The 25,247-nt window shown below is 41.2% G+C and overlaps 1 protein-coding gene across 1 annotated transcript in view; it reads right to left on the bottom strand.

Annotated features, from left to right (window-relative positions):
- Positions 1-25,247, bottom strand: part of DNAH6 (dynein axonemal heavy chain 6) — a 320,342-nt gene that overhangs the window by 65,488 nt on the left and 229,607 nt on the right. The window contains exons 48-60 of the mRNA XM_058278997.2: positions 24,855-24,995; positions 23,262-23,504; positions 21,788-21,955; positions 21,122-21,357; positions 19,337-19,598; positions 18,105-18,228; positions 16,965-17,161; positions 15,787-15,990; positions 14,935-15,060; positions 11,218-11,382; positions 9,078-9,145; positions 4,596-4,776; positions 309-488 (exon numbers count right to left, since the gene is read on the bottom strand). Coding sequence (XP_058134980.1) covers positions 309-488; positions 4,596-4,776; positions 9,078-9,145; positions 11,218-11,382; positions 14,935-15,060; positions 15,787-15,990; positions 16,965-17,161; positions 18,105-18,228; positions 19,337-19,598; positions 21,122-21,357; positions 21,788-21,955; positions 23,262-23,504; positions 24,855-24,995 — 2,295 coding nt within the window. The remainder of the gene's footprint in view (positions 1-308; positions 489-4,595; positions 4,777-9,077; positions 9,146-11,217; positions 11,383-14,934; positions 15,061-15,786; positions 15,991-16,964; positions 17,162-18,104; positions 18,229-19,336; positions 19,599-21,121; positions 21,358-21,787; positions 21,956-23,261; positions 23,505-24,854; positions 24,996-25,247) is intronic.

Here is a 25,247-nt window from a genome sequence, read left to right as displayed (position 1 = left end):
TACTCTGGAGAAAATATAAAGAAATAGCACAGAGCTGTGACTCTTAAAAAAGCAGGCAGGCAAACAAGAACGTAAGTTAGTAGAGAAAGCCAAGACACAAAGAAATTTGTAAGAAACTCTTTTCTTCAGCTAAAGAGTGTTCTGTGCACTCAAACCTTTAGGGGACATACTCTTAAATTGTATATTTGAACCCAAACTCCTTGAGGATTTTACCTGATAACTTGGCTGGTGTCTTACATGAGGCCAGAAGGAACTCAAAAAGCTTTGGAGGGAAACAACAAGAACTAGGCCAACCACAGCAAACCTACCTGTTTAAAATATTTTAATGAATACTGATACATAGGATCGATTTCTGAGAGGCCGGCGACCACAAAATACACAACAGAGCCTTGAGTGGCCACTGGACGGTACTTCTCACGAGCAAGGTTGATCATCTGTTCTGTGGACTCCGCTTCCTTCAGCCTGGTTTTAATGGCACCAGAAGTGATCTGAATAAACACATGGTAATAGTAAGTTCTTGGGGATGTGTCAGAAAAAATTTCTGGAATATATCCAGTGAGGTCTAGGAAAGACATAATAAAACGAATTCCACTGCAGGGGCGGGGGGCAGATGGAATGGCTGACTCTGGGCTCAGCGACCACCTTCTGACAGACCTCCTGTCCTTCCAGAGCCAGCAACAGGCACAGGGAAATGGGCAATGCAAGGAGCCCTACAAAAACTGAGCAGTACTTCTCTGAGACTCAAACCCGAGTTACTTTCGAAATGGAAATGTGGGGAAGGGTTAAGTTTAATTTTCACAAAGGGGAAGCCAGAGCCAGCTCTGCCGTTTGAGGAGGGAGGGAAAGGGGTTCTAGCGGCTTTGGTTCACCAGCAATTTGAAAAGTGGTGCCAAAACGAGGGGGCCAATGGTAAGAAGTGGGGGTGGGGCCAATAGTGAAAATGGCTCCAGATTTGAAAAGTGTGCCAGGAATGAAAGCCGCACCGAGACTGCCCAGCCTCTGGAGTGTAGGGAGTGCGGGAGCGGTGACTAAGAGCGGGAACCATGAAACTTAGACGATTTGGATAGGCTGAAACCCCCGAAGTAGCCAATCAATGGGGAACAAGGGAAGGAACTGCATGTTAGGTTTAGGGAATAAATGTCAGTGTTTCTTGCTGTTTGGTACACTGGTCATTTTATCCAGGTCATGGGCCCATTCTTGCAAGATCATTAATAAAATTCTTAATAAATTCTAATTAAATTAATAAAATCCTCCACAATCTGGTGAGCTTTTGTTCTTTTACATGTGCAGCTTTCTTTCTACAGCAATATTAACAATACCACTAATTGTTCCTTAACTGCTTCATGAGCAGTCTTTCGTTTGTTTGAATTTTTTTTAAAAGTAGTTTTATTGAGATATATTCACATACCATACAATCCATCCAAAGTGTGTAATCAATGACTCTCAGTCTTGATTGTGCAGTCATCATCACAATCAATTTTAGAACATTTTCATTACTCTAAGAAGAAAAACCCCAGACCCTTTATATGCCCTGCTGTTGACACTTAGCAATGGAGTGGAACCTTTGCTACAACTGATGAAAGAATATTAAAACATCACTTTTAACTGCAGTTTGCATAAACATATTTTCCCCATATACCACTCTATTATTGACACCTTGTAATTCTGACATATATTTGTTTTAGTTCATGAAAGAACATTCTTATATTTGTACTATTAACCAGAGTCATCATCCACAACAGGATTCTCTGTGTTATAGTCTCATGTTTTATCCTCTAGTGACATCCATGACCCTAAACCTGTCCTTTTAACTACAACCATAACATAATTCAGGGCTGTTACAGTCAACTCTATCCGTTTCCAAACAACCTAATTAAAAATCCTGTACAAATTAAACACCAGTTCATCCTCTACCCTCACTCCATCTCCTAGTAACCTTGAGACCAGCTTTAACACTGAGTCTGCCTATTGTAATCAGTTCCTGAGCAGTCTTAATGTGGCCTAGGCTATCTGCAGTGAAAGAAGGTATGGGTGGAGAAGGGAAACCCATGAAGCTGCCCAAAAGAGGGGGACTGAAAGAGGCTGTGAGAAATGGTACCACATCCTGCCCTGGAATAACGAAGGTGGCTAATATGCTCACCCCTTTTTCCAAGCATTCCTTATACACTTTAGCAAATTTGGGCATAGGAGCTGTTGTTTTTGAAGGTTTATAAGCCTAAGCAATTTGGAGAAGTTTTCTGATTTTCTTCTGGCTTTCTATAATTTGGGCTGTGGCTTTGGAGAGCCTTTGGCCAACAGGTTTTTCAAGATTCCCTTCTTTCTCTTCTTTGTTCCTCTCAGTCTATTTCTATTGCTGCCTGTTCCTGCCTCCTCCCACCCCACTCTTATCAGCTGTGGATACCCCCAGGTTGAGAGCCTTTGTCTCTAGAAAGTCAAAGGGTCTAGGGCAGGACTCTGAAAAATCACTATGGGAATTGACTGATAATTATTTGCTCTGTTGAAGGGAGCTGAAGGGGACCATCAGGTTTCTTTCTAGATCAACACTATCCAAAAAAAATATATAAGGTGAGGCACATATGTAATTTAAAGTTTTCTAAATTTATTAAAAATAAAAAATAAACAGGTGAAATCAACTATAGCCTTATATTTTGTTAGAGTATAACAATTTAGAGTATAATAATTTTCCCAGAAACTACACCAAAATAGGAAAAAACAAGACAAATATTTAGGCAGAAGAACAGTCCAGGAGACCCAATAGCAAAATAACAGAAGTTTGAAAAAGAGAAAACAGAAAGGAAGAAACAGTTGATAAAACATATCAAGGAAATTTTCCAGAATTTAAGGTCACACATTTTACAGACTGAAATGTCCCATCCAGTCCCCAGCACTATGAGTGAAAATATTCACATCAAGACACATGTTGTTAAAATTCAGAACACTGAGACAAATCCTACAAACTTCTTGAGAGGGAAAAAAAGTTTACATATAAAAAATTACTTCTGACTAATGACTTTACACTTAACTAACAATAAGTTAACTGTGGAAGATGGAACAGGGTGAAAAGATTCATGCATTTAAAAATCTTGAAAGGTGAGTTTGTGGAATCAGTGATATAAAGACAACAAAGAAAACACAGGCACAAGACTATACTTAATTTATAAAACAAAGAGTTATACAGAAACAGAAAAAAATCCATACTTAATATATGACTCATTTAAGAATAATTTTTATGTACTCAAAAATAATGTAAACATTGAATGTTTGGCTCCAAACACAAATAAACATAGTGGGAGGCTGGCAGATGGGAAGGGTATGTGTGTGTGTGTATGTGTGTGTGTGTGTTGGAGATGGGGGAAGAAAGAGAACTAAAGACTCATACTCTACTGTGAATAGACAACAGTTGACAAATTAAATGAAAATCTCAAGAAGTAGCAGGATGAGTTTCTTATGTAGAGAAAAGGTGTAAAAACCAAGATAATCAGAACAAACAGGTGAAAGGAATTGACTCTACGAAGAGAGTCATGGTGGGGTGAAGGCAGAGAATACTGTCTTTTCATTACAAGCCTTGTAGAACTATTTCATTCTTCAAACAACTGGCATGAAAACCTTGATTAAAAAATAAATATAAATGGGTTAAAAACTAATTGCCAGAAATGAAAAACCCAAGGAAGAATGGATGAAGACAAATAAAACAGATGAAAAAATAAGCAAAAAGATAAAGAGAGGAAGAAAATGGGAAACCTGGGATTACTTGTTTATTATTGATTAAACATTGAGAACTCAAGAGACTATAGCATATAAAGCAGGAAGTAATTTTTAACAATGGAAGGCAAAGACGATCACCTTATATGGTCCTCGTCTTGAAAAGTCAAAGGCATTGTTTAGAAAATTACTTTCTGTTTCTCACGAATGGATAAAATCATTTTATGGGCTGTATTCCTAGTGGACATATAACCCTGATCTGAATCAGAGAAATAATTCATTGCAGGGCTATATATTTAATGTAAAAATTCATCTTTCTATGGGGTGTTCATTCATACAGTCAACACCAATTATGTGCAAGGTACCATGTTTAGCCCTTGGAGAAAAAAAATCAAGATAAAGCATTCACAGATTTTAATTGCAATCAACTAAACCACCTACCTGGAGAGGAGAGACATGTAATTGGGGAAATATGACACAAGATGAACAATGGCAAGTGCTGTAAAAGAGGTCCAGATAAAGCACTACAGGAGTTCCAGGAGCTGGGGATTAGTGGTAGCTGGGAATGCTAGGGAGACTTCTTGGAGGAGGTGGCATATATATGGACATAAAACTGTGCTTTTTCATTCAACTTATCATGTTGCTGTTCTTTTCACTACATGCTTTGTTTAAAAAAAACCCAAAAAACGGTAGACTAGACTCCAGGAGCTTCTACAGTTTCTCTACCCTTCCTTTGGCTGGCAAGGGGCCCTGCAGCCAGAAGTACTCTTGGGTATGCCCTTGGCAGCCCAACAGCAGCCGCCATTCTTGCTTTAATGGCCTCTGCAAGGACTCTCCCAGGCCGTAGCTCTAACTTTTGAAATAACACACTTTACTAAAAGTGTTTTCCTTGCCTTTGAATCTTGGAGTGTCTCAATAAGTTCTTCATTGTCCAGAATATTTCCTTCAGAGGTAAAGAGCATTTTGAGGATCTTCTCTTCGATCGTCTTCAGCTGGTTTTTATCAGTGTTGATACTCACAATGAGCTTGACTCTCTGTTCCTCCAACTCAGGTTTTTCAAGCCGCACCACATCGCTAGAATCAAAGTTTCAAAAGGTAAATTATGTCTTTGTTAGTACCCTAAAATATTTTCTGTATTTATTTCCCCTCTTCCAATGTTTTCATTCCGAGTACTATTTAGCTGAGAATTAAAGTGACCAGCAGACTCTAAAGTATGAGGTCCCTCTTTCGCTGGGCTTATATAATGGCTTTTCGCTCAACTACTTATCAGTTCTAATTCCTTAGAATGTATTTCAGAGCCCTGCATCTTACCGCAGGCAGTTTCCATGGTTTCTGCTCATTTCTCTCAAGAAAACCTGTCTAATGCTTGGTTTCTCTAATCATTCCACTTCTATTTCTAATGCTTGTCCCAAGCTGAAAATGGTGTCCAGAACATTTTCATACTGACATGGAGCTTTCTTTTTCTTTCCCTTATTTAGGGAGATTCTGAAACCCCACCTTCTCCATGAAATGATCCTCGATGCAGCTGAAAAAGAGGGGCCTGATTTTCAGGTTCATTTGTCTAAATAATTTAATACATGTCATCTGTCACTTGTCTGCTCATAATTTGTCCCCAGCCCTCTGTTTGTAGGAGCTAATCTTTATTAAGTGTCACGCTGCACAAGGTTTACATGAATCAGCTCTCACTCCTCTGAGGGCTCCTGTGAAGGGTGCACTGTGGTTATCGCCCCCAGCTTCTAGACGCTGGAACAGACCCTTGGGGGGTCTGTGGCTGTGGGATGCAGTGTTGAGCTTGACTGAGCCTGTTGGCTCCCCAGCACGTGTACCCAGTAGGATGGATGGTCACTGTTCATTTGTTACGTATGTGCTCAATTCAGAAGCTTTAAAAATTGTGATGTGGAGACCATAAGAAATCAAATTCAGAGGAGAGGAATTAAAAGAATTTTAAAGATTAAGGGGAGCTTTGGAGAGAGCATGAGAGACACATAAATCAAATTAGACAAGAGTCAAAAAGGAGTACCTTTTTGCCTGTTAGGATGAAATAGAAAGTATGTGAAGATGAGTTAGCATTTCTGGGAGGAGACAGGAAGTCAGAAGGAGCAGGGGTGCGTGGGGCGGCTTAAGGGAGTTCCTTGAAGCTGAAAAATGACCTTGTCCTAACGCATGACTGGAGAAATGCTGTTGGCAGCCTCTAGGAGTTGGGAGGTGAACTGTGGTGTTTAAAATTGTGAGGACCCTGGAGGAAACCGCCAATAAGCCATTGAGTGTCATGAGAATATGCTTGTTGGTCTGGGCTCAGCAAAGCAGGGGACAATTGAAAGGGACAACAGCTTGTTGGAACCCAGGGAGGCAGAACTGCATCCTGGCACTGGCCGGAGGTCGCCAGCCTCCCTCTTCAGCGCCACTAATCAGAGAGAAATAGCCGAGAGGTGCTGCGCCCCCTGACCCAGTCTCAGCCTTGTCCCTGTTCTTGCCAGGGAACCTCTCCTTCTGTCCCAGGCGGTCTAACACGCTGACAGCTTAGCGCAACAGCTAAACTGAACTATTCGTGGGAATAAACTGCTGTGCAAGATGTTCAGACATGCTGTTAGAACATGCTCAAAATGTGGTAAAACACCCTTTGATGGGAAAGAAATTAACCTAGCTGAAGTTAAGTAGCTTAGCAGATGGCACAATAGATTCTGAAAAGCAACAGGGGAAACAAGACTTCAGTTCATTAGTGATAAGAGGGTGATATAGGATGATCTTGACCTCAACAGAAGGGATTATCTTTTTTTTGAATATGGGTCTCAATTATATTTTCCTTTAAAGTTATGAATATGTTTATACATACACATATCCACATCTCTATATGAAACTTAACCAATAGTGATGCTATTATTTTATAGATATTTTTAAATTTCTGTATCCCAAACCTCTTGGCTAATTCCAATGACTGACAATTCATAACCCCATTTTTGGGAGATGGGGATTTAACCACATATAGAGTAAAATGAAGGAGAAAACTTATTTTTTTGAGGTATATTTATATACACTAAATGAACACCTGTAGAAAACGCTAAATGTGGGAAATTGCATTTGAGAGCAAGCAGTTTTTTCACAGATATGGGAAATGCGTCTCTAGGAACAAGAGAAGGATTGACTTTCTTCACTAGCCCTGGTTCTAAGTACTGGCAACGAGGAAGAGGCAGGGGTGGGCTGTGTGCCTGGCCATGTGGTGGGTGAGAATTAAGGGTTTATTCAAGATTTCCTTGAGAAGCCTGGGGGCAAGAAGGGACAAAAATGGTAAAGAACTTGGCCAGTTTACTATGATCCTAATGGAGGGCTAATGTGTGGTGCTTCACACCTCAGTATCTTTTCCTCTTTAAAGTAGAATAGAAATGGTGAAAGCTCATTACAGTGTTTGTAATTAGCAGTGCTAGTACATGGGGATGATAGTGGTTGGACTGGAATGTTGAAGGTCATGTAAATCACTAGAAGGCAGGCTGAAAAATGAAACATGGGGCTGTATAGCACAGCAAACCCTCTTGTGAAAAATGAGTGTGGTTAATAGTGCGTACAGGATTGCACAAAGCTTGAAAGCGTGTAACACGGGGAATCCAGTGATGCAAGATGGACTCTGGTTAATAGGACAAATACAAAAATGTTCTCGCATGAATGGTAAATATATAATATTAAAACAGGATGTTAATAATTGGGTGGGCTGGGGGAAAATATACCAAATGTAAGATATAGGCTATTATTATTCCTAACTAGTAGTAATATTTTGATGATAATCTTTTCATAGTTTTAAACAAATGTTTCACAATAACGCAAGGTGTTGGTGGGAGATGTGTGGGAGCCTTGTATGATGATATGCACGCTTATTTTGTAAATTCACAACTTTTACTATACACTTAATGTTTATATTCAGGTATGCATGATATACTTCAGTTAAAAAAACTGCAGCTAAAAAAAAAACGCCTATAGAAGAATGTTTTCTTCTGAGGTAGAACAAATGTATGTTAATGTTCTAAGATGTTAATATCAGGGTAATATTTGGGCAAAAATACAACCAAAGCAAACTATGGGCAGTGGTGTAAAGTAATACATTAATAACCTTCCATCAATGGTAAAAAGAAAACAGGAATTATGTTAAGTGGAAGAAACTAGACAAAAATACTATATAGTGTTTGACTTTTTTTTTTAAAGATTTATTTTTATTTATTTTTCTTCCCTTCCCCCCCCCAATGGTCTGTTCGCTGTGTCCATTTGCTGCGTGTTCCTCTTTGTTCGTGGCATGGGAATCTGTGTCTCTTTTTGTTGCGCCATCTTGCTGCGTCAGTTCTCTGTGTGGTGCCATTCCTGGGCAGGCTGAACTTTCTTTTGCGCTGGGCGGCTCTCCTTATGGGGTGCACACCTTGTGCGTGGGGCTCCCCTATGTGGGGGACACCCCTGCATGGCACGGCACTCCTTGTGCGCATCAGCACTGCACATGGACCAGTTCCACATGGGTCAAGGAGGTCCAGGGTTTGAACCGCGGACCTCCCATGTGGTAGATGGGACGCCCTAACCACTGGGCCAAGTCCACTTCCCTGACTCCATCTTTACAAAATGTAAATACAAATAAATTATAGAAATGTAAATAGATTATCAGTTATGTATGGCAGGAAAAGGACAGAAAGATTACGGGCTGACTACTGAAGGGCAGGTTTTTTTCTTTATTTGTTGTTTTTCCTTTCTTTTGTGGAGTGATAAAAATATTCTAATTCTGATTTTTTGAAAAAAGATTTTTATTTATTTCTTCCCCCTCCCTCCACTGTCTGCTCTCTGTGTCCATCCGCTGTATATTCTTCTGTGTCTGCTTATATTCTTATTAGGTGGCTCTGGGAACCAATCCTGGGATCTTCTGGAGTGGGAGAGAGGCAATCCTTCTCTTGCACCACCTCAGCTCCCTGGTCTACTGCATCTCTTATTACCTCTTCTCCATGTCTCTTTTTGTTGCATCATCTTACTGCGCCAGCTCTCCATGTGGGCCAGCACTCCTGTGCGGGGCAGCACTCCTGGGTGGCACGGCATACTGTGTGGGCTGGCACTCTGCGTGGGCCAGCCTGCCACATGGGCCAGCTTGCCTTCACCAGGAGGTCCCGGGTATCGAACCCTGGACCTCCTATATGGTAGATGGGAGCCCAATTGCTTGAGCCACATCTGCTTCCCTCCAATACTGATTGAAGTGATAAATGAACAGCTCTGTGATGATAAATGCCATTGATTGTACTGAGATTGTTTGTGTTTGGTTTATGAATGCATTTCAATAAAATTGATAATAAAATTTTTCTAAAACAAAATATTAGAAAATTCTTGCCCCTCTCTTCACCCCTGCCCCCCTTTTTTACCTTAACAACTGGTCTTCCAGACCTGATTTGGTTACTGTGAAATTGATGATGGTGACTTTAATGCACACCTGGAAGAGAAGCAGAGGATCCATAAAAGGCTCAAGTGCAGACTAATAAAGGAGAAGTGCTGTCTGGGTTAGAATACAGCTCATTATCACCTAGCTGGATATAGCTTTGGTCTGGCGGTGCCATCCCCCCCTCCCCAGGATTTCCCCTGCCAGGAACCTTGTTCTTCCAACACCACAGCTACAGAACCCTACAAGGTGTTAAAAGGAAAGGTTAGCCAGAAAATGGTTAGAAGCAAAGTTTTAGAATCATCAGCTTGGGTTCAAATTCCAGCTGCACCCGTTAGTGGATGTCTGATATTGCATAAGCTATTCATGGGCTCTAAGTTTCCATTGCTGATATTTAAAAATTGGAATAATAGTAGTGACAACTACTGAGATATAGGAGATAATAAAAAGCACTTAATTACAGTACCTTGTACATAGTGGGTTCCTGTTAAAAGAAGGTTTCACTGATAAGTGAAACTTTACATATTTTTCTCATTATAATATTTTAATGAAAAACTGCTATTCTAAGATTAGAATATTGACATTACTTGAAATTTGAATGTCAACAGTAAAAAAAAATAAGAGTGTTTAGTGTCTGTCAGACACTTTGCTTAATTATCTAATTTAATATTCACAATGAACCCTTGAAGTAGGCTTTTCCTTATATAGATGTCTGACTTGAGTACCCAGGAGGTGAAATGATTCACCCACGGTCACAGATCTTGAAAAAAGTGGCAAGGTTGAGTCCTGTGTGCAATGCCTTCTCTCAAAAGTTAAAGAAGTGAGAAATCAAAAGATTGCAATTTGGCATGTTGGTCACTTTTCTGGATTTTTTCACATGGGCCTTGGGGCACAGAGCTCTGCCAGTGGCCTTGCCATTGAACTCCTCAAGGCTGACAAGGAAAACCTCAACCTGGGCTTTTAACGGCAAATCTCCATCTTCAAGAAGTGTATCGATTTCATTCAAAATGAATGCATCTTGTGAAGACCAGCAGCTCTGAATAATTCAGTAACAAAAATGAAAATGTCCTTGTTTGGAAGGTGGGGTGGAGGAGTGGAGATTTAATTCCTAAAGTCCCTTCCCTACTTGCGCAGGTCCTATTAGAGACGTGGACGCCCTGAAGAGGGCGCGCAGGGACGCCTGGCACTGGGGCAGCACTGAGGGCGCGTGGAGAAGCACCAGGGGCAGGAGAGGACTCTCAGTGGGCTTCATTTCTGTAGCAAATGCCTCGGCTCTGCAGCACCAGAGCAGGGATTCTCTAGGATCCTCCCGTGGCTCAGGGATGTGTATGGAAGTGGAGTTCACACAGCTCCCCTCAGATAGTCTGAGGCCTAGAGGTAGGGGATAAGATGCTCCTTGGCCCCAGCACTTGACATTCAGATGCTGGGCATCTGAACCATTATTCTGGGGGTTTCAACTGGACAGCCTCGTTCTGTGGGGTATGAGCTGCAGGCATTTGCATACCTAAACACCCAAAGACTGACCCTCTCAAACCCCCAAGACTCTCAGTTAAGCTCTGATGCATTAACCTGTACAGTAAGAGAGGTTAACATGTTCTTGTGCTGAAGGAGGGAGAAGAATGTTAATTTAGAAGGGAGTGGTGCCTGGCCTTCTAGGAGGAGCTCAGCTGAGACTGAGCAGTGGCCTGGGGAGGGAGTGGGAAGATTCTGAGGCGCTAGAGGGTGAGGGCCAAGGCCTGGGGAACAGGGGCTGGTATCACAATCAGGACTCAAGAGTAGACACTAGGGTAGACAAAGGTGGAAGGAAGGGGGGTTAAGACCACCTTCCAGGTGGTTGAGGAGTGCACCTCATTTTAGAGCAAGGGTTCCTAACAAAGGGTACATGAGCTTGAACTGAGATTCAAGAAAACATTATCCTTGTGGGGACATGTTGGTGTGGGTGTGATATATTTATTATATTTATTAGATAATATACAGTGTGGACTTAGTACGGGGTCTCTGGTTTTCACCTGACTGGCAAAGGGGTCCACGGAACTAAAAAGGCTAAGAACCCCTGCTCTAGAGGTACACAACACAGCACCATAAAAATCCACTTAGGCAGGGAATACCATACCACCAGCTCATACCTCAGGCAGATAGTGGGGATTGGACATTTTGGTTGTCATATAGAACTTAAAATTTTTATCATAGTCAATGTCCGAGTCTCCGAGGTGAATGAGAAGTCGTCCACCACTGAAGAAAGTCTGTTTCAAAAGAATGGGCTCTAGAACTGGATCCAAGGTTTCTTTAAGCTTCGACATTAAAACAAAATGGAATAACACACAAAAAAAGCAATTAAAATGTCATCAAAATCCCTCAAGACTGAGGAATGAACGCACATAAGGGAGGAGTAAAATCCTAGACCAAAGTAGATTTATCATTATCACAGTTATTATCTTGTGTTAAGGGAAGAACCTGTAACACTGATATAAAGACAGCGGTTGCTAGGGGTTCAGAAGGGGGGCGGGGGATGAATAGGTGGGACATGGCATTTTTAGGACAGTAAAATTGTTCTGTATGCTACTACAATAACGGACACATGACAATATACATTTGTCAAAGCCTACAAAATGTACAGCACAAAGAATAAACCATAAGGTAAACTAAAGACCATGGTTAGCAGCAGTGCTTTAACACTGGTTCATTGATTATAACAAATGTACCACACTAATGTGAGATATGTTATTCATAGGGGAAACTGTGTGTGGGTGTTGGGAGGGGGGTTATATGGGAATTTTCTGTAATTTTACTATAAATCTAAAACTTCTCTAAAAATAAAGCTTATCATTACTTTTAAAAAAAGTCATCAAGTTCTCAAAATTCCCTAGGCCTCAAAATTCACTCTGAATGAGCAATTTTTAGGGATCTTATAGTCATTTAACAACGCCCTCACCTCACATCCAGTACTGTACATTTCCCAGTGCTTATCCTCTCAAGAGGCTAAGAAAATAGGAACATGCGAAGGCCATACATCTACTTAGACTGATCTCACACGTGTTCCTCCCCATGAGAAATAAGGCATGGGAGGAGAGGCGGGGCAGCGTCAGTCACTGCTGGTGGGATTCCACAGGCCTCAGATGGCCAACTGCTCATTTTCATGGCTGCTCCATGTCCAGGGCTATAAACTACCACCCACAGGCCAAATCCCATCTCCTGCAGCCTGTTTTTGTGTGGCTCTCCAACTGAGGATGGTGTTTACATTTTTAAAGTGTAGAAAAACAAAAAACAAAACAAAGCAGGACGAATATGTGTCAGAGACTGTATGTGGCCTACAAAATCTAAGATATTTACTGTTTGACCCTTTACAGAAAAAATGTGTGGATTCCACTTCTACGTTCTCCCCCTCAGAGCGAATCTGCTTGTTGCTAAGAACGTGGGCACGTGTACACTGCCAAGTAGACATCTTTATGTCAGGGTATACAGGACAGGGTCTGCATCCCCAACAGTTGTCACATTTTTCACTATACTCCACAGTAACACATCTATTTCACATTGTGATGTGGTACACGCAAATGCAAATGCTCAAAAAAAAGTACATAAGATAAAATGCATCCTTACTGCCTAGGATGCAGTCTGGGGTTTTAAAAAATTCTATTATAGTTTAATACAAATGATAACTGAGACTGGCTAAAGTGATTTCATACCCACAATTGTGTGGAAACAAAGTCTGAAAACTCCACCCTAGTTAATATAGAAAGCAGCTACCCCCAAGTAAGAGAAAACAGGGAAGGCCCAGGCGCAGTGCTCCTTTCCTGTCTGGGGGCGTCACTGCCAGGAGTGCTCTGCTGCAGCTAAAGGCTCTTCTGTCAAGGGCAGAACATCAGAGAAAGTCTTTTCTCCACTGCCACTGAGTGAGAAGTCCCTCAGGACCTCCTGCATCATGGAGCGACACTGGATTCAAGAACCCAGTTTGGGGCTACCATTCTGTGCCAAAGACTTTGGGGGACCTCACCCTATTCTGCCTCGTTAGGGTTTGCAGAGGGTCCGGGGATGCATCGCAGACTCTTCCCTGTGTTGGTCACGATCAGAAGCTGCACATCAAGACTTCTCATGTTCCTTATTTATGGCTGGGTGGGGAGTGTGCTAACTTGCTGTGGGTTTTCTGGGCCAGCAAAGTTGTTCAGGTGGTTTACTTATTAACCTTCCATGCCCTAGTTTCCTCCTCGGTAAATGTGATGATAATAGCAGTGTAAAGATGAGAATTAATGAGTCTATATATGTGTAAAATACTGAGATCAGAGTCTGGGTAATGCTAATACATATATATAAAATGTATGATTATCTTATTTATTATTATTTTAAAAAGATATTTAGATTACATAAATGTTACATAAAAAATATAGGGGATTCCCACATGCCCCACTTCCCACACCTCCCCCAATTTCCCAAATTGACAACAGCCTTCGTTAGTGAGGTACATTCATTGCAATTGATGAACACATTTTGGAGCATTGCCAGTAATTGTGGATTAAAGTTTACATTGTAATTTACATTCTCTCCCACCCAATTTGTAGGTTGTGGCAAGATATATAATGGTCTGTATCAGTCATTATAATGTCATTCAGAACAATTCCCAAGTCCCAAAAATGCTCCCCTATTATACCTGTTTTTCCCTCTTTCTGCCCTCAGAACGTTATGGCCACTGCCTCCACATCAATGATACAAGGTCTTCCACTGCTAGAATCACAGTAAGTCTATAGCAGAATACCAGTAAGTCTACTCTAGTCCACAGTTTAATGCTAGTATTAATAATTATTCCTAGGTAACAAGGCAGTGCTACAGCGAAGCTGCCCCAGGTCAGTGAGCTTCTTGCCTTTCTGTTGAAGCAGAGACACTTCTGGGAATAGTTAAATTGAGAGTCACTCACAGCCAGTCCTTTCACTCATTTGTTCATCTCTTCTAAGAACAGAACGATAAATTAGGGAAATAAACCACTATCATTAACCAGTCCCTTTTGTTCCAAGGACCTCTGCACGTGCTGCTGCCGTTGCCTGGGACATTCTCTCTGAGCTCACTGTATGGCTGAGCTCGTCACAGAGGTCACCACCTCCAGCCTCCGTCTAAGTTAGGTTCCTACCTCTCCCCTCACTGGCTATCTCAGAATGCTGCTTGCTCCTCTAGAGTCCTTATCACAAGTTACCCCCCTCCCTCTCTCATCTCCTTTCTCTCTCTCTTTACCATCTTTGTGCCCAACTAAACTGTAAGCTGTGGAGGGAGGAACCATGTCTATATTGTTTTTCATTGGTTCTCAAATAGTGTTTACTGAATGAACAATTTCACAAATATCCTTTCTCTGAGTGACAGTTAAAGAAATAGGATGCCTAGCTTCAGTACCTTTTTTATTATTTTTAGTTTTTACAAAAGTTCATCCTTCTCAGTTATTACTCAATCTAATTCTGACCTTATGCCCCCAACAGAAAATAATGTTTATGACCACTGGAGGTTTTATCGGCTTCAAATGATTAGTGCATAGAGATGGTCCTGGATGATACAACTGCCTTGAATTTTCAGGGCAGCTAAGTCTCAGGCACCACAATGAGGCCTGAGAATCAGCAGTGCCAGAAAACAGAGGCCATCACACTTAGCACCAAAACAACACGTGGAAGCGAAAAAAAAAAGTCATTCAGTCCCAGATTCTCCACCACGTGAGAGTGTGTCATTTAAGGAGCAAAACAACCGGTTGAACCAACTTGAAAATGGAGCTGACTGGTGTCTCTGGCATGATGCAGATATGGCCTATATTGGACTCTATGAATGACCTGAAAGTTGGGAACTAATGAGATAAAAGAAAGTGAAAAGCAAACCTCTTCCAGTAGAACAGGTAAACCAAGTCGGATAGAATTCTCAAGTATACGTAAGAAATTAGAATCCGTAAGCTTAATGATCTTTAAACCACTTTTCCTTTCCTTGTTCCTTATCCAACGGTTTGCCTGCATAAGAAAGTACAGAGCAGGGTATTTACTTTGGAGTTTTACAAATGTCCAGAGAATGAAAGCTTTGAAAATAAAGTGTACAGATTTCGTTCATTCAATATAAAAATAGGTGTTAAAGACAAAGAAGAGACAATAAAATAACCACTCTCTCACAAAACCAAACAAAAACAAAAATCATCCCTTAAGGCCAACCTGTTGGATTCTCCCTTTATACTAATGTGGAACAAATAAAAGAGCCAGCTAAGAAAAGAATCCATACTTAAAAATGGTAGTAAAGCTTGTTTCACTTGCTTTCCCAACTGTTCTCTTTTTCAAACTCCACTTAGTATAATTTGATCCATGGACTTAGGGAATTGGGCTATGGGATTCTCTAAATTCCAGGCAGACTTGCTCAAGAATTCATCATACCCTGACTTCATTCTGACCCCTAAGACTGCTGAGGAACAAGGACTAAATAGGAATGAATTTCAGTGAACCACAGAAAGCAGAAAACTCACGCTCAACCTCCTAAACAAAGTCAATCAAAATCAAGTAGGCATAGCATTTAACCTCATCCCTTCTTACTTTCCACATCCACAAAACAAGGGACTTGAACTGGATGACCCTGGGCTCCCTTCTAGATCTAAATGCCCATGATCTGAGTACGTTAAATTCCATGGCTATAATATGTAATATTAACCAGAGTTAACAGACCACTCTTTATCTTAGGTATTTCCTACATACCTGATCTTGGGGATCAATCATCAAAGGCCACCTTCGTCCTTGAGTGACCAAAATGCCATTTTCTGTTGATATCATGTCACGGGGCAGCCCATCAGCGTTCCACTGTCGTATTTCATAGGGATCTCCAAGGATGTTGATGAGGCTGAAGGAAGTATTGATTGGGATATCCAGAACCTGGCAATTCTGGATCCAACACTCTATGAGCTGTAGGAGGAGGAAAGTTTACATGTATACAGTTAGGGACACTCAGTAAATGAGGACACATGCAAAAGGAGTAAGTCAGTGGCTAGAAGAGCTAAGATCTACCCAGTTTCCACAGGCCTTAGGGTATCAGAGGGTGGGACAGGCCCCACTGCTGCCCAAGAAGTGGACTGAAGATCAGGAGACCTGGGTCCTGGAAGTACGCTACTAATTAGCTGTGGCTTTGAGTATGTCATTCCCCCTTTCTGGACCTCAGTTCTCCCAGCTATCACAGTGACTGTTCAATCATTATTTATTCTTCCTTGGGAGAGTCTGGAGGCATGGGTGATTTTGGGTGCCCCCGAAAGGCACCACTGCCCCAGTGAGAAACATGGCATCAGATGATCGCTGAGCTCCTGTAGCATCTGCATGAGCCATGTACAAGGCTTTATAATTCCAGGGCAAGGATGAAACAGTTTGAGAAAGGTATTTCATTACAAAATGGCTTTAACATTCTTCCAAAGAATTTGATTTCCTGGAAAATGCATTTAGATGAAATTTTTATTCTCTGATAAATAAGACATTTATTATAAACAATGAACCACAGATTTCTCTTGTGCCCGGCTCCCTTCCCTTGCCTAGCTCCTCCGCTAACGGTCTTGACGGTTCAGAAAATGCCATCCTGGCAGACTTAGCTAATGCTCCTGATCCAAGGTTACAGGACGTAGTGTCCCTTTTCCTCTCCCAGGTTCTTGTGCTGTGTACTGAAGTGAAGGATAGCTTCCCAAGGCAGCAGAAGGAAAGGAATGTGTTAAGGAAAGCCTAGGGATAGACTGTCACTGGCTGCCAGGGAGAGGAGGATGCTAGGGAATGTATGAATGATTTCCATCCTGGAGAAGGTCCATAATGGGGGGCCTCCATCTGAACTCAGAAAGATGAAAGCCCCCCACTGTCTCCGCTGACCCTCGCCACTCTGCACAGGAAGTAGATTTACTCACCAGCTGCCTGTACTGGGCTGTGAAAGCACCGTAATAGGCCACGCAGGCCGCTGCTATGAACACGTTCCCGATGATGTTCGATATCTCCTCCTCAAATTTCTGGATGCTTTCTTCCCATCGAACCTGCTCGTCCCCTAATGCAGCTGTCAGCTTCCCAGCACGCAGGAGGCGTGCTTTTGTCAGGGCCATCGTCTTCGCTACAGAATTTTAAGAAAATCAGATGCTGTTGTCCAATATTTTACTGAAGTGTTAAAAGATTTATTCACCTGCTTTTGTTTATAGTGGAATTAGTGTTGTTTAGCTCATAATGTCAATGCATCTCTATGAAGCCTCACCAGTTCAGCATTATTTCCCACTTCAGAGCCAAGCCCATGTCTGCCTCTTCTAGGAAAAGAACTATTTTGGATACTCGACTATCCTGGCTAAAGACTGTAATATAAATATGCCAAAGATGGCCCCTGTCAATGGGTCCCTATGTAGTTTGTGTCTTCAGCTAGCCCAAAGCTTACCAGGGCCAGTCTCAAATTCTTACACATCCAATTGCTTTAAATGTAGACCAAATAAACGAGTTTTTATCCATGAGAGCCTGCCTACTTTGCATACCCTATGAACCTGCACCCAACATTTGCTAACCATAGATAAGGCAAACCTTATAGCTATAAAAGATCCTGAAAGGCTGCTGCCCTTTGGAAAGCTCCCTCTCTAATTGCCCTCTTACCTGGCTGTGGACTCTAAAGGTCTCTTGCTGCGAGAACTTCCCTCTCGAGATTGAGAGATCCTCCATGCACCACCCAAATAAAACTTGCTGTGAACTACTGCCATCTCATGGTCTTGTTTTTTCCTTGATCACCCCCAACATCCCTAGACTAACCTAACCACTTCTATGGTATCTATTTTCTGTACCAAATTCATATGCAGCTTTATAATGCTGTAATAATGTAACATGCTCCAACAAATGCTGTTCAGATATGCTGAATATATTTAATATACGAGGTTTTAATTGTATACTAGAAGGCTAACGGAATAAATCTAAAGTAAATATGTCCTATATGTTGGGTGAATGCTGAGCTCTACCTGGAAACTTCCTACTTTTGAAAGTGAGGCATTTCCTGACCAATGTAAATTCAATGAGCGACTTACCCAGACTTTCTTTTTCATTCACACTTTTGTCATATTCATCTTGTAAGGCCTGTATTTGAGTTTCTACTTGTTTTAGTAATTTTTGCTTTTCTCTCAGTGTAGCCATAGTAATATCAAGTTCAGCCTAATAAAATGAAGTGAATATTTAAGAATAGGCCCCAAAAGAAGGCTGAATTTGCCCAATTATAAGAGAATTAAAAAAAATATGATTTATGTTCTTTTTCATATTCCAAAAGACTCTGATAGGATAATAATGTTAACAAATACAAAATAGAATAAAAGAAGCAGCAAATGAAACAAAACAGAAACAAAGGCCAAAAAAATAAATCATAAAAGGAATAAACTAATGTACCAAGCATTTGGGACAAGTTAGTTATTAAAATGTATTATTAACTTAAATGGTGAAACAAATCAAATACCCACATACTAGGGAAACCTAATCTTTCCTAACTAGTTCTTTTCCTCGAACAGGGAAACTATACGTTGGCAAACTATGATCTGGAGGCCAAATCCAGCTGCCTGTATTTGTACAACCCATGAGCTAAAAGTGGTTTATACATTTTTAAATGGTTGGGGAAAAAAATAAAAATAATATTTTGTGACATATGATCATCATATGAAACTCAAATTCCAGTGTCCGTAAATAAGCTATACTGGTACACAGTCATGGACATTCATTTATATGTATTGTCTATGGCTCTTTTTGCACTGCAACAGAGTTGAGTAATTACAACAGGGACCATCTGGCTCTCCAAAGCCAAAACATTTACTATCTGGGCCTCGACAGAAAGAGTTTGCCGACTTCTATTCTATAGCCACAATGCGTTAGGTAACTTGCTTCATTAAATGGCAATTCTTTGTTCTAATTGTGAAGACTAAGGACCTCACATCTGACTGTGGTTTAAGCTGGTTTTCAGAACTTCAGATGACACCATCTGGGGTGAGAGTATTTAGCAAATGGAAGCACAGACCATCAAATACTAGAGCACCTTGCAAATATAGTATTTCTTTTCAGATGAACATACTAAGGACTCTACTCTTCCTTTTATACTGGAAGAGGGCTCATTTTCTGAAACAAATTTTGCCAAGTTGTGTTTACAAAGAAAGCTAATATCCAAAACCTTTGTTGCCATCTGTATTGTGTCGGTTCACGGTGGCATTAGAAAGGGAGCTCGAATGATAAGTGACCATGACTTTTAATTCTATAAAACATCACAATTCTGATAATGTACCTGTGCAGCACGAAGTTTTTGCCTCTTTGGTTCGACTTCTTTGACTACTCGAGAGTACAAATCCATTGCTCTCACCCACATGCACATGGATTTACATGCTTTGGATACTTTCTCAACTTTTTCAGGCACAAAGTCAGGGTTATTGATATACTTTTGAAGTTTGGCCAATATCTGAGGCCTTATGTTTTCCTTATCATATTCTAAGAGCCTTCTCAGAAAGTAAGAGTCACCAAGAAGTTGCTTTGCTGTTGGCCAATCAGGCCTGAAAGACAGACATGATAATATAATAATATTAAAGAAATATAACAAAATAAATATGCTTCTTTGATAAACTTGTGGTATTATCCCAATAAGTGGGTAGTTTTAATTTCGGAACCATAATCCTGGTAATTGTCAGGTTTAGTAAAAGTATAGTACAATTCATGGAGAGACAGATAACTGGATGACGTTTCCATACAACCCAGTTTTAGTGGGAATGACTGTAAAATCTTAGTTTTAGAAATATTAGGCATTAAAGAGATGACTGTTTTATTTTTTAAAAAAAATGACCCAGACACCCACAATTTGCATCTTTTGCCTTAAAACCTCTTGCTAGGATCACTACAATCATCTTCTACCTGGTTTAATGTCTATCAGTCAAGCTGCTCCTTCTGTGCTTTCACTAGATTAGTCTTTCTAATGTGAAAACCTGATTATGTAAAAAATGTTCAGTGGTTCTCAGTTCCCTATGGCAGGGTTCTTCATTTGTGCTCTGCAGTGCCCTAGGGAGGTGCCAGCCTGAGTGTTGGTGGAGAGGCTCCCTACCCTTCTTAGCAGTTTTGCACTGCAAAGTTCTTTGTAAGATAATTTGTATTGAAGAAAGGGTACTTTGCTAAAGAAAGTTTGAAAACTACAGATCTCCAAGATGAAATACCACCTGCTTGGCTCAGCATGTATGGGTGTGGACCCACTGTAACCAGGATCTTTTGATGAGGCTACTTCGGGTTGATGAGACTCATCCAAGATGGGTCTTAATCCCATTACTGGATTCCTTTATAGGTGGAAGAGAGAGAGCAAAAGAGAGTGAGCGAGAGAGAAAGAGACTGAGAGTCACGGAAGCGAGAAGCTGAAGACAACAAAACCCAGAAGAGAAAGGAGACCAGCAGATGCTGCCATGTGTGTTGCCATGTGGCAGAGAAGAAAAGGATAGCTAGCAGTTGGTCTTTGGGAAGAATGCATTGTCTTGAGATGTCTTGATTTGGATGATTTCTTAGCTTCAAACTGTAAGCAAATAAATTCTCATTGTTTAAACCAACCCAGTCCGTGGTATCTGCTTTAAGCAGCCTGGGAAAGTGAAACAGCCTACAAGACCTCTCATAATGTAACTGCTGCCCTCTTGCCCCAACCCAATCCATTCCATAAGCATCAAAGGTCCCTGAGCCCTCCCCACAGTCTCATTCTCAATCCAAGCTTCATCTGAAAAAACTCTTCCACCACCCCACGTGGGACTTAAGAACTCTCTTCTTGACATTCCCAATACTACGCATCTTTTGCACTGTCTTGAAGTTATTATTGTTCATGTCTGTCTCCTCACTAGACTGTATGTGCCCTGTTGGGAAGAACTTTATATCTTCCATCATCTAGCACAAAATAGATACTCAAAATGCTTGTTGAATTAATTGGTTGAATGACTGAAAGACTCGATAAGTGGGTAGAGGAGAGAGTGAAATCATGTAAATGAAATGGAGAAAAACAGTAGAGAAATTCAATCAACTATCTGATAACGCATGCTTCTGAATTACTCACTTGGCATTCAAGAGAATGGAAATTGCTTCCATTACAGTCATGACCATATCTGGGGGCTTTGTAAAAACTCTGATTTCAGATATATCTGCTTTATCCAAGGAATCCAGTGCTTTATTGGCAGCTTCGAGTGCAGGTAGAGCTTCTTCTAGGTCTCTTTGAGCATCATCAGCTATGGCTTGGGTTTCTTCAGCTTTCACTTTTGCCATTGCTTCATCTTCTTGCACTATATGACGGACCTAACCATTGAAATACAAGTGCTTATATGGCCTCATTAGTTGAACTTCAATGTTTAAAAAGAACACCAATAAACATGAGAGATAGCTGCTCCTTTGGACTAGAATAATGATGAATGGGTATTATCTATATTGTATTTTATGTTCTCCTCTTATGCCATGTTCAGTAACTAAAGGAGACAAAATTATTATGACAGTTCCTTCCTGGAAGAGGGATAGCTCTTTGTCTCACTCACTGGGATGTGACAGGGAGAGAACCAGGTTGATTGACCGAAGGGGAATGTTCACAACTTAAAAATTTGTGATATTTATCTGTCCTTTAATTATTGTAATGACATATAAAGTAAAATAATCCAGTCATATTCCATTGTATATGAGTGATTAGGTGGTGACCCAAACCTTATCACAAATACTGCCAGATAATGCAGCATACCTGATCAGCATTTTCTTGATCCACTGCCAATTTTTCCATCAGGGCTTCAACATCCTGTGATTTGGTTACAAGGACAGGTTCTAAAGCTGAAAGATCTAATTTCATTTCATCTACTAGTAGGTGGGTTTCTAATAGCTTGGTTAGACCATTCTTCACTCGATCTCGTGCCTAAATGAGAATGACAGTACCTATTGTAAGGAGTATTATAAACTATAAGTTTACCTGCACCCAATAGTCATGTAGTAGAATTTAATGTTTATAGAATTTATACATCAGTTTGTAATACAGAACTCTGAGGAAATGGCTATTTCCCTCACCACGAGTATAGATCTAGGCTCCCTGGCCACATCGTGGAGGTCACTGGACTGGGGACTCACTGAAGGCAGGGACCACATCTTATTATTTGTATTCCCCATGGCAGCAGGTTAAATAAATGAGGAATAAGTTTAGGCAGGAATCCCTGGAGGTTATAGCTCTGGGAGCTTCTTCATTCAAGGTACGTCAACAGGATGGAGAGGTCCCAGGGAGGCATCTCTGATTGCTGGACCTAAGCACTACTTTCCAGTGGTAGGAAAATCTTGATTAGGATCAAAGAGGTGGAATCTGGCAGAAGAGCTACCTGGGGATAAGTGTTCTTTGGAGGTGGCTTAGAAAACTTTAGCTCAAATTGGCAGGTTTCAAAACAATCTGTCAAATTATTTTACAAGGCATGCATTTTTTAATCAGGTGAAAATCCCCTGAACAACATTTTATTTACTATCTAAATGGTAAATGCCTCTATTTTTACTGTTTAAATTTTTGAAAATGTTAAGTCACATTTACAGCCTGAAGACTATGATAACTATGGTGATGATGATGGCAGCTATGTTTTTCTGAGCACCTCTATTTATCAGATCATATTCCCAGCACTACAAGAACAGAATGTCATTTAAACTCCACAGTCCTCCAAGAAGTAGATATAGATAATCTTTAACCTTATTTTCTACTCAGGCTGAGACAAGTTACATAATATGCCTAAGGTCATGCAGTGACAAAGAGGCAGGACACAGGCTGTACACAGGCTGGCTGACAGCAATGTCCTTGCTCAGACTGAGAGCCACTAATACAACAGACCATTAAAATCCCATTTTTATTGCTTAACAAAACAGTTTTTCCTCCTATTAAATACTACAGAGATGACAAAAGGCTTAACGCTGCTGCTGCTGCAATGTCTGTATCATTCTACTGAGCCCAGGGCACTTCTGGAAATGAAAGAAGACATATTACAAATACCAAAGAAGCAGAAGGCCCTGCACTGACAGCACCTCCAGCTATAGCAGGAGACACCTCTTGTCATATTGCAGCTATATGTCAGGATGGAGAGGACTCCGGCAGGTGAAGAGGGTGGTGCATAGAGCTATCATTCATTCTGGCAAAAATCTTGAGTTCAAGACAAAAAAGACAAAAAGAATTTCACTGTTAAGATGACACTTACTGAAACGAGCTGCTTCTTTTTTTCACTGAGCATGGACAGGTAGAGGTTGATGAGCTCCAGGTAGGAGGTGGGTGTGGAGTAGTACCGCCGCCGGAGCTCGGTGTAGTAGCGGTCTGCCATTTGGGAGACACTCAAGTGGACATTCACGCACATGAGGGAGAGCTTTTCTTTCAGTTCTTCATTTCCAGGGTCAACATTCGAGAAAAACGTCTTCGAGACGGAAAGAAGTGCTTCTCTGGGCCACTGAAAGAGGAAATCACTCGGAAATTCTGTTGGTCCTATCAGTAGTGTACGGCTCAACCATCGAGGCTAATGTATTGCTCTGGCTTCCCCTCTCCCACTGCCACTAATGCCCGTGGCGCTTCATGAATCAAAAGGTTCTGTCCTTCCGTGTGTGGCCTGGGTCTGCTTCTGCTCACCGCTGTGTCCCCAGCGCAGTGTGGAGCACAGAGAAGCTGTTCAATACAGAGCTGCTCGATGCATCTTTGATGAATTAATAAATGACTGGGTATCTTCAGAATAATTGTATGACTAAATTTATACATTGCCATAAGTGATAAATTATACATACATAAAATACATTATTTATTACAGGGTTTGGACTTTGGGTCATCATTTTGATCACTGTCCTATGCACCCCTCATTTCTTTGAAGCCAACTGAAGCCTTGTTCAATGCAACTTTCTACTAGCCCATGCCTGCAACTGTGCAGATGAGCCTGGTGGAGAAAAACACACAACCACGCCGACTGGCCTCACTCTAAATTCATGACACCTAGTGCAAGTGGGGCCTTAGGGTCCAGAAACGCTACTCTATTTGCTAATGCATTCCCTTCTCTACTCTCCTTAAGTGAGTGTTTCACACACTGTCCCACCTCCTCACACCTTAAACATCTCTGCTCTCTTTATTCTCAGATGATGACCTTGCTTCCAACACCACTACACTGGAAGCAACGGGAAAAGAACTTTAAAAAGCTCCCACCTGCACATCTACCCACCCATCTGTGCTCATTGGCTCCCTCCTATCACTGTGGGGGGAGCTGTGGGTGCTCCCTGCTCAGATCAGCACCTTCACTGATAAGTGGGTCCCCTCCCTTCTTTTATTATTCCAGTACACCGACCCAACAACGCTTAACTCTTTGTCAGTTGCATCATCAATATACTTCTCTTTTTCTGGATCATTTTCATCAGCGCACACACAGACACGCTATTTGTATTTTCCATTTAAGAAAACTTCTTTCTTGACCTCACAAGCCCCTCTAGCTATTGCCCTATCTCTCTACTTTCCTTGAAGGCAAAACTACTCACTGCCTCTCTTCTCTCTGGCACGCTCTTCCCTGTCACTCAACTCAAACAGCTCTTTCAAGTTCAGCAATAACCTCTTCATTGCTAAATTTAGTGGTTTCCTCTTCCTTAATAAGTCCTGTTTTTGCATTTGTTTGATGAAAATAATGTAGTGACTGCCATCCCTGACAGACAAGTAAACTCGTAGTGGGCTTTAAAGTGAATGCCAGTGCCCATTCTTTGACGATCCTTAACCCCTTTAAAATCAAGCAAATCCCACTTCTTAAGGAGTTACTGTGGAAGCCACTGACCTGGACAAACCAGTCAATGGTGCAGCAGTTCACGAGGGATGGAAACATCCGGCATCGGGATCGAAAGGCCTCCCCAACGGGGCTCATGCAGAGAACAACGTGCAGCTTCTGACGGACTCTGCTGATAAAGTATTGAAATACCTGCCCAAAAGAAAGGCATGTTTTAATTTAGAATGAGGATGAAGCCACAATGAGAATAAGAGTTGGCTAAGGACTGTGAGGCTACCAATCTCAAATATAAAATATGTTAGTGTAGCAGACAGATGAACTGGCTTGGTCAGCATCATTCCAACCCCATTCTAACACACCATTTGGAAAGATAAAAAAATGACATTCTGCAGACTCTGTTCACTGGGAGAGAAGAGCAGGATGCAGGGCATCCATTTTGCAGGT

The sequence above is a fragment of the Dasypus novemcinctus genome, chromosome 17 (assembly GCF_030445035.2).
Source record: "Dasypus novemcinctus isolate mDasNov1 chromosome 17, mDasNov1.1.hap2, whole genome shotgun sequence".
Taxonomy (NCBI): Eukaryota; Metazoa; Chordata; class Mammalia; order Cingulata; family Dasypodidae; genus Dasypus; species Dasypus novemcinctus.
Note: the sequence above shows the minus strand (reverse complement) of the source record. Positions and strands in the feature narration are given on the sequence as shown.